The sequence below is a fragment of the Gadus macrocephalus genome, chromosome 20 (genome assembly GCF_031168955.1).
Source record: "Gadus macrocephalus chromosome 20, ASM3116895v1".
In the NCBI taxonomy this organism is placed as follows: Eukaryota; Metazoa; Chordata; class Actinopteri; order Gadiformes; family Gadidae; genus Gadus; species Gadus macrocephalus.
Genome location: NC_082401.1, coordinates 10,898,357 through 10,910,537, shown reverse-complemented (window position 1 = coordinate 10,910,537; position 12,181 = coordinate 10,898,357). Strand labels below are relative to the sequence as shown.

General features: G+C 51.6%; 1 protein-coding gene across 1 annotated transcript; it reads right to left on the bottom strand.

Annotated features, from left to right (window-relative positions):
- Positions 1–617: 617 nt before the first annotated feature.
- On the bottom strand, positions 618–11,220 carry aff3 (AF4/FMR2 family, member 3). The gene is given in 13 exon segments (XM_060040461.1): positions 618–1,692; positions 2,135–2,340; positions 2,452–2,501; positions 3,005–3,098; positions 3,226–3,297; positions 3,453–3,589; positions 3,967–4,030; positions 4,606–4,724; positions 4,819–4,942; positions 5,768–5,886; positions 6,064–6,570; positions 6,573–8,246; positions 11,170–11,220. Coding segments are annotated over 13 exon segments (3,339 nt in total). The 3' UTR covers positions 618–1,570.
- Positions 11,221–12,181: the final 961 nt, after the last annotated feature.

Below are 12,181 nucleotides of genomic sequence, written 5' to 3'. Positions count from 1 at the left end.
TGAATTAAAGAATATACATGAATTAACAGAACGAATCAAAATTCTCTCCTCTACCAGTTAACAATGGAATATTATTGATCTAAGGCTTGCCATTTCCCTCATAGCTCTCTTATTGGCTGTTCTATTTAACTGTTGCTATGGTACCAGACAACTGATGCTGAGGTTTACCCATGGATTTCTATTGGTGCAGGAGGATATAGTTTACTGGGTCTAAAGAATATAATGAAAGCATTGGCTTTCTGAAAAAAAGGATCTCACGCCCTATTTTGTTTCCTATGTGTATATGCGTGTGCGTTTGTGTGTGTATGTGTGTGTGTGTGTGTGTGTGTGTGTGTGTGTGTGTGTGTGTGTGTGTGTGTGTGTGTGTGTGTGTGTGTGTGTGTGTGTGTGTGTGTGTGTGTGCGTGTGTGTGCAAAGATGCATGAATGTGTGCATGCGTGAGGGTGTATGTGTAAAATTATATTAATCAGTCACTGTATCACACTATGATATAAATGCTAATTATCTCCTGTCCTGCAGCAATAAGACATTTACATATTAGCTACATATTCTTTTTGTGGTTAAAAATATATCCTACAAAGCAAAATACTCTCAACAATGAGACAAAAGACAGGATATTTGTTCTGTGGAGAAATTATTTCTTTGTGAGCTCCATTAAATATCCATCAAACAATTGCATAATGCAACAATCAAACATGAAAAGAAATACATTTTGCATAGAAGTGACCCTTTAGGTTTGCTACTGGACTTGTTTTCTCTTTTCATAAAAACGTCCTAACAAATATTGCACAGTATAAAACACATACAGGTAAAAAGTTACAGTTATAAAAAAGTCCAAAAATAGTACAAAAAAATGCATTCCCACAAAATTCTCAGTTTAGATTGTTACTTTGTTAAAAGTGGAATACCGTTTCACAAAAGTCCACAATGCCCAATTCCTGGTGTCAATTATAGTCATACACTTCTACAGTTTTGTCCCCAAGGAAGCTATCCAATGGTTACTCATGAACCCCGAACATAGAAGACTCCACGCAGAATCACAACATCTGTGGCAGCAGCTCTGTGTCTGAGTAACTACTAAATCGTTTGGCAAAAGGTTTAGAGAGGCCGTCTACAGTTCATACTACAATCCACATTAAGTCCACTGATGAGCAGGAACCCCAAACAAAGGCGGGGGTCCTTGTTGCCGTGTGGGTAGTCTCTGTGGGTGTCCCACTGGGTTTGCCTGCTTCTGGTAAGATGGTTCCACTGGGGGGGGTACAGGGGGACAGTGGCCCTGTTCACCAGTGCAGTAGTATGCTGGCGAACAAGGAGTGCTTTGTGTCTTTCCACACAACAAGGCAAGGTTCCCAGCGCGCCGTCGGTGTCTCTTTCAGGTACGATGAATGACAAAGTCAATCCATTGCGAACACGGCTGAGTTGTTTGTTTTTGATTGTTGTATCGGGCAGGTAGTGATGGCTGAGCACTTTTGGTTGAGGCCTTTTTTGGTGTGAGGCTTCATGGGAATCCAGTAAAAAGGGAGGGCAGAAGCAGCCCTCTCTCTCCCCCTGTGTCTCTCTGTCTCTCTCTCTAGCTGAGTTTGGCACTTATTCGTATCCACTGGAGAGCCTGTCTGGTGTACTGGACTGCATGGCCAATACTACTGTGGAGAGTCAATGGGCCGGACAAAGTGTTCAAGTAGTTGAAGAATTCTGGGTGGTGAGAACAGGGATAAAGAGAACAGGGATGTGTTAATATGAATTCGAGTTTTATATTGACGTTTTCTGGAATAACACTTGAGCGGGAATAGGGTTGTGTGATTATGGTTTTACACACACACGCAGGCCAATACGCACACACACGCACACACACGCACACACACACACACACACACACACACACACACACACACACACACACACACACACACACACACACACACACACACACACACACACACACACACACACACACACACACACACACACATCTGACACACTTGGAGGGAATTTGAGTTTCCAAATGTGCACGCCTAATCTGTATGTTTTTGGAATATAAGAAAAAGAAAACGAAAGCCAATACACATGTGAGAACATGCTAAGTAAACACAGACAGAGCCATGGCTAATAGATCCCAGATATGTGCATGGCTCACCCTTGTTCTCCTTGGCGAGGTTGTCGGCCACTTCCCAGTATTCGTAGCTATAGAGGACGCTGTTGGTGATGTTAAGGTGGTTTGCTGCCATCTGGTGGATGCGTTGAGGAATGCTGATGAGCGACGGGGCTGTGCTGGCCCCAGGTGACCCCAGACTGTGTGTAGCCTGGCTGGAAGGCATCAAGGAAGCAGGTCCCTTTGTGCTCCTGAGGTGTTAAAAAAATAAACAATAACATGCAAAGCAGATATATTAGAGCTTGGTTTTAATCTAATATAATCCAATCCCAGAGATTAACTTCAGAGTTTAGGCTACTCACTTCCCAGAGTCACTCCAGGCGGGGGCTGTGGCAGGCACTTTAGGAGAACTCTGGCGATGACATCACCAAAGACACTTTCATTATTTTAACTGGATCAGTATACAGTTTATAATAGTCTCACAAATCAGACTTTAGATTATCAATCAATCAATTTAACGGCAGACAAGCTTACATCTTGAAGAAGAGGGTGTGATGTAAAACGGTTAGTATGTAATTGGCAAACCTAAACCTAAACTGAACATTGTACGTAAAGCTTAAAAATCAACACTGTGTGGCCGCTGTAGAAATACACTGAATAAAATCCCTTTTTTTGCAAGCATCATCCACTCACAAAATGAGTTTCCTTTTGGTAGAAATGACTTTAACGAAACAGGAAACAAGGCCTCCCTCCACCCTTTCAGTTTCTGGTATCTGACCGAGGCAGTGTGCCATCTCCCCCCTCAAGGGTTCTGCTCTAACATAGTTGGACTGCTGGATCCCTGATTATAGTCTACAGCAATGAAGCAACCAAGAAGCAACACAAATAAATACTGTCCTTTTCCTATGGAGTTACCTTGAAGTAGTCCAGCAGAGCTTTGGAGTACTTCAGCGCGTGGTCCTTCTTCAGTCGAAACATCTGCCAGTACAGCAGCGCAAGGCACCGGAAGCTGCAGACACACGAAACCACAAGAAATACATTCACTTAGAAAAAATAAAACAATGTCCCACAAAACCTCCCAGCACATGAACGCTCATTGAGCTGATAGAAGCTGCCAGGCGGCCTGGCATACGCACCAAAGCACGGCCAGCTGCTTGTCTTCCTGTCGTGCCCCGGGGCCAGAGTGGCTCTTCAGCCTCATTGCGTACCTGCAGTAAACACGGCACAGGAATGATCATGGGAACCGCCTGTGCCTGCGAGCGGTACGTTGGTCTACGGTCCCTGCCGCTCCCTCTCCCTTCATGTGGTTTTCTCTGTGCGTGTCTCACGTCTATTTGAACCAGACGGGGCCCCGGTGACTCACCTGAGGAGCTCCACCGTCTCCGAGTACATGGTGTAAGGGGACTTGGCCTCCAGGGGCCCCTCCTCCATGGCTTTCCCACATTCCATGAAGGACAGGGCGGCGTCGACGTAGTTCACCGCCTTCCCCAGCTTGTCCACCTGGTGGTCAGACAGGGAACAGGTATCAGAGAGGGCGAGGGCGAGGGCGAGAGAGAGAGAGAGAGAGAGAGAGAGAGAGAGAGAGCAGAGAGAGAGAGAGAGAGAGAGGGAGAGAGAGAGAGAGAGAGAGAGAGAGCAGAGAGAGAGAGAGAGAGAGAGAGAGAGAGAGGGGAACAGCAGGTCAAGGGTAAGGAACAAAACAGCAAGGTTTTTTTCTTTCTTCTGCGAAATTGATGAAAGCCCCCAGCCAGACAAAACACGGTGGTGGACATTGTGTGTCCTGTCATGTGACGTCGTGTTTACATTGTGTCATCAATGACATTCAGTGGAGCTGTGGGGGGGGGGGGGGGCCACGGGTGGCATGCGAGTGGACGTACCATGGCGTCTGCGCGGTGCTTCACCCTCTTGGCCTCGTGCATGTAGTACTCGGCATGGTGGGGACTGGAGAGGAGAAGGCCCGGGGCGTAGCGGGGTGGAAGGCGGGAAAGGATCGCAGAGGTGTCAATCAATCAGTCAGTGAGGCACGGCGATGTTGTTTATACTAGCGATGTTGTTTCTCACCGAGGGCTACTTTGAAAAGTTGTGATATTTGTAATGAACAATAAAACAATAACAGTCTAGTGTTCCTAACTTAATGTAAACGGTTGGATCCGAGTACCAGCCTAATAAACATTAGACTTATGACATCAGTATAATCACTCACATCTAACAGCAGTTCCAAAGGGCATGTGCTTGAAGTATTTACACCACCAATGAATGATTCATGTCACACCAAATATCACGCGCTTTCTATTATTAATATAAAGTTATAATATAAATATTATATACATTTAATTAAATGTCCCCCCCCTCTACGTATTGGGCTGCAGTAATGGGTACTTGACTGAAAAATATCTCAGAGGGGTACATTAGTAAAGAATGGTTAGAGAACCCCAAAGGGGTGTGAATCTGTAGCCCCTATGGAACTTGATGCGGAGTTATAAGATGTGTGGGCAGCGGGACGGCAACATGCTCACGTTTCGGGGTTAGGCATGGAGCCCTGGTGGGCCGCGGCCTGTCCCGTGGGTGGGACCCAGGACTTGGACATTGAATAAGGCTTCCCTGAAACGCCTACGCTTTCCACCTCCAGCTTGGGCTGTGTTTAAAAGAGAACGTGGTGTTAACCTTAACCATCCAGTCGAGAATTGGGGCATTAAAACCAATTGACCGTCCAATTCACTGGGATTTACCTTCATGGCGAAATCTCTGTCTTTCTCCCTCTCTTTGAGCGGAGCCTTGGTGGGTTCCGGGCTGTCAGATAGCGGTGACAGAGGAGACAGCTGCCTCTTAGTGTCCAAGTACTCCTCCAAGTACCTGCGCACACACCCACACACACACACACACACACACACACACACACAGACACACACACACACACGCACACACACACACACACACACGCACACGCACGCACACACACACACACACACACACACACACACACACACACACACACACACGCACACACACACACACACACACACACACACACACACACACACACACACATACACACACACACACACACACACACACACACACACACACCACACACACACACACACACACGCGCACACATACCCAAGAACACATACACAAGCACACACACACAGACATGCAAAGTCAAGCGCACACACATGCCAAAACATACACAAGCAAACGGATGCACACACACACACACACACACACACACACACACACACACACACACACACACACACACACACACACACACACACACACACACACACACACACACACACACATTCGCCCACACATGCACACAAACACCCCCCCACACACACATATGCAAAAACATACACAAGCACATACATGCACACACACATAAATACGCACACAGAGGCAAACACAAGCAAACAAAATTAGATTTAGAATTCTTCATTATACTTTAGTATTATAATTCAGTATCATAATTCAAAATATTGCATGTTCCAACATGTATTCACCTTTTACCCATATGGAGCAAAGTGCATGGAGGCACTTTCTGTATACTACAGGGCTATGGTATGTAATTATGGTGCATGAGTGTGCAGTCACAAGTACAAGTGTGCATAAGAGGGAGAGAGAGAGACAGACAGACAGAGAGAGAGGGAGAGAGCATGGACACTAGGGCCTCACCCGTTGTGCAGCGTCTCGGTTGCCAGGTGCCTGTTCAGAGGCTTCTGAGCCGCCGACACAGTTTGGCCCGGGGGATCATTTGCCCTCTTTCTTTCTCTGTGTGACACACCATTTTCAGCCTGCCATGTCACGCAAACGCACACACGCAGCCACAAACACAAACACACACACAAACAGTCGCACAAAACCCATTTTTAAGGACAAACATATAAGACCACACATTGCAGATCATCTTTAAAGCACTACATCTGAACATTTAAAGGGCAACACAAGGGATGCTGGGACTTATATGCTACCTTGCGTTTCCGCTTGCTGTCCCTGTTGTCTGTCTCCGGGACATGTAGGTGTCTCATGGCTCCGCCTGTCTTGGCCTTGACCAGGGCAGAGGGACAGGAAGTGGGTGGCTGGCTGTGATTGGCCGTAGTCGTAGTAGTAGCCGCAGTAGTAGTCGTAGTAGTAGTTGTAGGAGTAGTAGGAGTCGAGTCAGGGACTCTCTTGAGGAGACAAAGGTCTATCTGCACCCTCAGATTCCTTAGCCCCCGGTGGGAAGGCGCTGTGGCTTGCTCGCTGCGTCCGAACGGGACCAGGGTGTAGAGTTTCTTTCTCCCCTCACCCGGCTGTCCCTCGCCGGCGCTGCCGGCCTTGGGGCCTGGGGGGGGGGGGACGGCGGCGCTTCTGGGCCTGCTGTCTCTGGGTCTGCCCGGCGGACCCGGCCCGGGCCTTTCAGGGGCAGGCCTTTTGTTGGACGTGGAGACCGCCGGGACCTGGGTGACGGCGGCCCGACACTCCGACTCGGATTCTGATCCGAGGAGGAGGGCGAGGAAGAGGAGAATGAGGAGGAGGAGGAGGAGGAGGAAGAGGAGACGAGAGGAGCGGAGGGATATGAAGGCGCCGGGGAGCCGGAGTCTGGCGGCGTCGCTCGCTCCTGCTCACTCTTTCGGTGCTTCTTTGTGGTCCTCCCGCGCTGCTTGGGCTGTCCAGTAGGGCGCCGTCTCTCAAGGGTGGTGGCGGCGGTCGCGGTGGTGGCGGTGGCGGTGTTGGCGGTGTTGACGGTGGCGGCGGCGGCGTGGCTTCTCTGTTTGGTTTGACGCGGCTGCCATTCACCCCGGTGCTGTTGCTCCTCCCACCTTCTCCTGCGTCTCTTCTCCTCTCTCTCTTCCTCCTCTCGCCGCTGCCTCTCCTTGGCGCCCCCCGCTGCCTCCTCCTCCTGCTCCTCCTCCTCCTCCTCGGAACTCTGGATCCAGGAATGCCTCAGGAGCTGCTCCTCCGCCAGTCTTCTGTCGTCCTTTCGCTCCCGTCGCTCCCTGTGTCGGTGTCCCTCACTCCTGTCTTTCCTCCTGTCCTCTGTCTGGGTCGGGACCACTTCTTTGGGCGCCTTGGCCTGGCTCCTCTTCTGGGAGGCGTTAGCCTGGGACACGTGGGAGGGGGCAGTAGCCGGATGCTCCCTGGGTTGGGCCTTGGCTATCAAGGCCCGAGAGCTACCTCTGGAAGGGGGCGCTGCGCTAGGATTGGCAGACGCTTTGGAGGTAGATACAGACTGTGCGCTGTGATCAGCCTGGCTGTTGGCCTCTATGCCAGAGGCATAGGCCGGCAAGGGCTTTGTTCTGGTGGGGCTTCGTTGTGAGCTGGGCTGAAGGCCAGGCACGGGGACGGGGCGAGAACTGTGACCCGGCCTGCTCCCAGGTGCGTGCTCGTATCTGGACGGCGCGTGTTTGGCTTTGGGAGCCGGAGGAAGGTGGTGCGTGGAGCCCGGCGGTGGAAGAGGGTGAGACCTCGCCTTGCGGTTAAGACTGGGGTCAGAGTTCAAAGCTGTCGTGGTCCCGACTTTGGATTTGCTTTGGGTTTGGTCATGTACGGCTTTAGTCTTAGGTCTTGGCTGTCGGGCCGGCGCTTTAAGACAGGGACTGTCTCTCTGCTTGCCTTTGGGTTCAGAACCACACAGAGGTGCGATCCATGGCCTCACTTTTGTCCGGTGGGGGCTGCCTGTCAGGCGAGGTCGTGTCTGGGTCTCCTGCCCGGGACTGGGAACGAGAATGTAGCAAGAAGGGGAAGCGCTCGGGCTGGGACACCTCGGAGGGTGCCGGCCTATTGGGCTGGGGCAGGCTCCGGGGCCGCCGTGTGGGCTGGGACAGGCGCTGGGGAGCGGGCTGCGGTCGGGGCTGTGGCGGGGGCTCGGGCTGGGACAGGTGCTGGGGAACGGGCTGGGGCAGAAGCTGTAGCCGGGACTCAGCAAAGGGCTGCTCCCGGGGCTGTAGTTGAAGTGCGGGCTGGGGATGAGGCTTTGGCTGGGGCTGTAATCCTGAGCGTGGTCCCAGGACCGGGCTGGGGACGGGGCTCTGTCCGCCTGCGGGGAGGGCAAGCTGGCCGGGACGATCAGGCTGGAGGTCTCCCTGGGATCTGGTTGGATGCTGGAGGATTTTTTGCGGGCCTTCTTGAGCCACTTATCCAGCTGCCACTGGGCGGTAGAGGGGTGGTGTGTCTTGGGAAGGATAAGGAGGGAATCACACGTGTCAAAGAGCGGTGTGGATTGTCTTTGTAAAAAAGGATCCACAATTGTAATAAGCCAAAACATCATAATAATAAAGTGTTTGAAACAAGCATCTACAGTTTCCTTAACTTTCAAACTCTAATTTGACACATGCACATCCAATGGGTATTCCCCAAAAGAATGCCGCACATAAAAAATAAAATCCGGAAACACACACTTTTTGCTCTTTAGAAACAGACTATTGTCTCTTCAACGATAAAACGAACCGCATTCCAGTTAACACCCTAGCCGTGACTAACTACTATCCAGTCTTACTGCTGTTGCGTCAATAGCCAATATCTTTGCTGACAGTAGCGAAACCCCTCCCAATCACTGCATATGGCTCATGCACTGTTTGCCTAACAACTGGTTGAGCAACCATGTACGAGAAGAATGAACAGAGTATGTTTGAGAACAACAGAACATGGAAGAGAAAAGAAGAGAATACTCACAGCTGAGGAGCAGACTTCTATCCTCTCTCGCGCTCTCTCTCTCCCTGCCTCTCGCTCTCGACTGACCAGAGCTAAATTAAACCTCTACTCCTTAAGTCAAACAGTGACTCCCCCCTCACCCCTCTCACCCTCTTTCCAGAGAGGACACTGCATCTCTTGTACCGTCTCTCCTCCCCTTGCTCCTCTCTCTCTCTCTCTCTCTCGCTCTCTCTCTCGCCCTCTCTCTCTCTCTCTCTCTCTCTCTCTCTCTCTCTCTCTCTCTCTCTCTCTCTCTCTCCGACTCTCTCCTTCTCTCGCTCTCCTGCTCTCTCTTCCTCCGCCTCCCTATACCTGGAACTTTAGAGGGGCCACTTCCAGCAGGGCTCCGACACCACCACCCCCGCGCAGCCGCCCACTCCACCCCTCCTCCCACCTCCCGCCTGCACCGAGTCCCCTCCTACTTCTGTGAAGACACTCAAACCCTCCACGTAGATGAAAAACACATGGCGAGCCCCCTCCCCCCCGCTCCACTATAGGGTCCCCGGTATGGTGGTGGAGTGGAGCATTGAGGGGGGGGGGGGAAAGGGGAGCCTGGGAGCCTGCTCTGTCACACAGGGCCTGCCATTCATAAAAGGAGGAGACGGCTTCCCCACTACACTCCCCCAGAGCAAACAGCCCAGAGCACGCCCCTGCCTCGGCCGTCCACTCCTCCTCCTTTCCGCGATCGCATCGCACACTGAGGAGCCGCCGTGGCTGGACCCAGAGCAGGCACATCTCCCGACGACAGCGGAGAAACACACCTATATGGACTTTGGTGCCCTGGCCCTGTTCCAGTCTGACCACGGGGCCGGTGTTGGGAGCACAGCTCCCCCCCCCCCCCCCCCCCCCCCCCCCCCCCCCTGATAACCTTTGGAGGGAGTTATGCTTATTGCCGTTGAAATGTTAGCATGAACACGAGCCCCGCGACTCCTAACTCCGAGGGCTTTCCTCTTTAAGAGCGGCCTTGTTGACATGACACCCAGACTCCTAATCCTCTCCGCTGTTCCTCTCGCTACCTCCCTCCCCCCCCCCCCCCGTCCCGTCCCCCCTCCCCCCCGTGTGCGCCCCGTCGCCTCCTCTCTCCTTAGCCAACATTCCGGATTCCTCCGGCCCTTCCCCACCTGACCCTAAAAAAAAAAAAAAAAAAGAAAGCAGCCTCTCTACCGCTCCCCGTGGACGACTGCCCTGGAGGCGCGCAAAAGGAACAAAATGCGAGCGATAGAGAGATAGGGAGAGATAGGGCGATAGAGCCAGACAGGAGCCGGGGCGCGCGCCAACAGGAGAGTCAGACAGACAGTGAATCAAGCGTCCCTCGTCGTTTTACCTCCTCGGTGGGCAGCGCCGCGCGTTGCCAGGCGACCCCCGGGTCAGAGCTGGCTTCGGGGACGGGACTCCGGAGCGTTGGCTACTGCTCTCCGACTCGCCCGACGACTCTGAGCCCGAGGAGTCGGAGCTGGAATGTCGCACTCGCGCGCTATGGGTGTGCGTGCGCGGACCAGCCGTCAGGCTGTGAGTTAGCGCAAACACAAACACACGGGGAGGTCAGCGTGCGCGTGGAGAGAGGCACGCACGCGCGTACACACGCAAAGAACATGCGCGCACGTGCATAAGCATGGCATACCCGCACTAAGGCAGACATATTCACACGCAGGACTCTGGTGGACGATATTTTAAATAAGTACCTGTGATCATCCCAGGCGGACTGACGATTGGCCTAAAAGAGAGAGAGAGAGAGAGAGAGAGAGAGAGAGAGAGAGAGAGGAGAGAGAGAGAGAGAGAGAGAATGAGAGCGACTTAGATAGGTATACAATGTACATATGTGACACACAGCAGCACAGGAGCTATCAGAAGAGCCTTCTCTCCTCTTTGTCTCTCCCTCCTCTCTCTCTCTCTTTCCTCTTAGTCTCCTCTGGTCTCCTCTGTTCCCTGCCGTCCTTTCATCCTCTGCACTCAGCGTGGTGGCAACACATTAATCACCTCGCTGTTCGTCGTGTGGTTGTGTGCATGTATGTGTGTGTGTGTAATTATGTCTGGGTGTTCCCTGCTCATGCCTCTCGCCGTACCCTCTTTCATATGTATGACGGCTCTTGCTTTCATTACAGTTTCCCTTCTGAAGCAGGGACGAGTTGGAGTGGATTCAATCAGCAGAGGTCCCGATCTTTCCAATGAAAAATAAAGTAGGGTCTGCGTTGTTGGACGTATTCTGCAACGTAGCAGCCCACTCATCAAGGGCTTTGGATTTGCAGACCTATTTGGGTGCCTGGGCCTGGATTCATTATTATGATCTCACTTGTTATTGTGGTCATAGCTTTTTCTCTTTTTCCCAAATGATAAAAACGGAGATAATAAAAAAGTGCTTTTATTTGGAAAAGGTACTTTCCATTTTAGTCACTTCATCCACCTACCCTGCGATTGTCCTCGTCGTCGCTGCTGAGATCCAGGTCGTCAGCCAGCATGCTGTAAAACAACAATGAGCACAAGTTCTGAAGTGTTGGACTCAGGTAGTGTTGACTGAGGTACCCTGAAACATGTGTTTGAAAACGAATGACACACATGCCTTTTTCAAGGCATGTGATGTGGTCTAATTGACCTTTGTTGATGCAACTTAAAACCATGGAACCGCGAATAGTACAGCAACGGCTATTTCGGGTCATTCTCAGCTTCTTCGGCAAAATGTCAGTAACAAAAACAGAGCATAGACACAAGCGGCCACTGCACACGTTGAGCCGCGCGTTACGGAAGCATGTAATCCATGTTGGACCTAGAGTCCACCGTGGACACATGTAAGCAGTTAAGAAGAGGAATGTTCAGACACAGAACGAGACAGGACGGCCCCAATCCACAGCCCTCTACAACAATACCGCTCACGGCCCGCCTGGCCCTGACTGTATGTCCTGCGGCCAGACCCCCCAACACACCCCAATACACACATGACCCGCAGCCCCACCCCCCTAATCCCCGTCTCATCCCTGCCTTGAACTCTCTCAGTTTTACCCCTTAATACCCTCACACACACACACACACCAATACCAACACACATTCACTCAAACAGACACACGCACACACACACACACACACACACACACACGCACACACACACACACACCCACACACACACACACACACACACACACACACACACATTCACTCAAACAGACACACGCACACACACACACACACACACCCCACACACACACACACACAACACACACACATTCACTCAAACATGCATACACTCAACACACACACACACACACCACACACACACACACACACGCACACGCACACACACAGAGTCATTAGGGCTGTCATTAGGACCACACAGCTGAGGAGGTTCATCACTGTGGGTTTACTGTATCCCAACTGGTGATGTGCGGCATGCTGTGTGTGCGCCGTGATCTTTTTAAACCCTGTGTG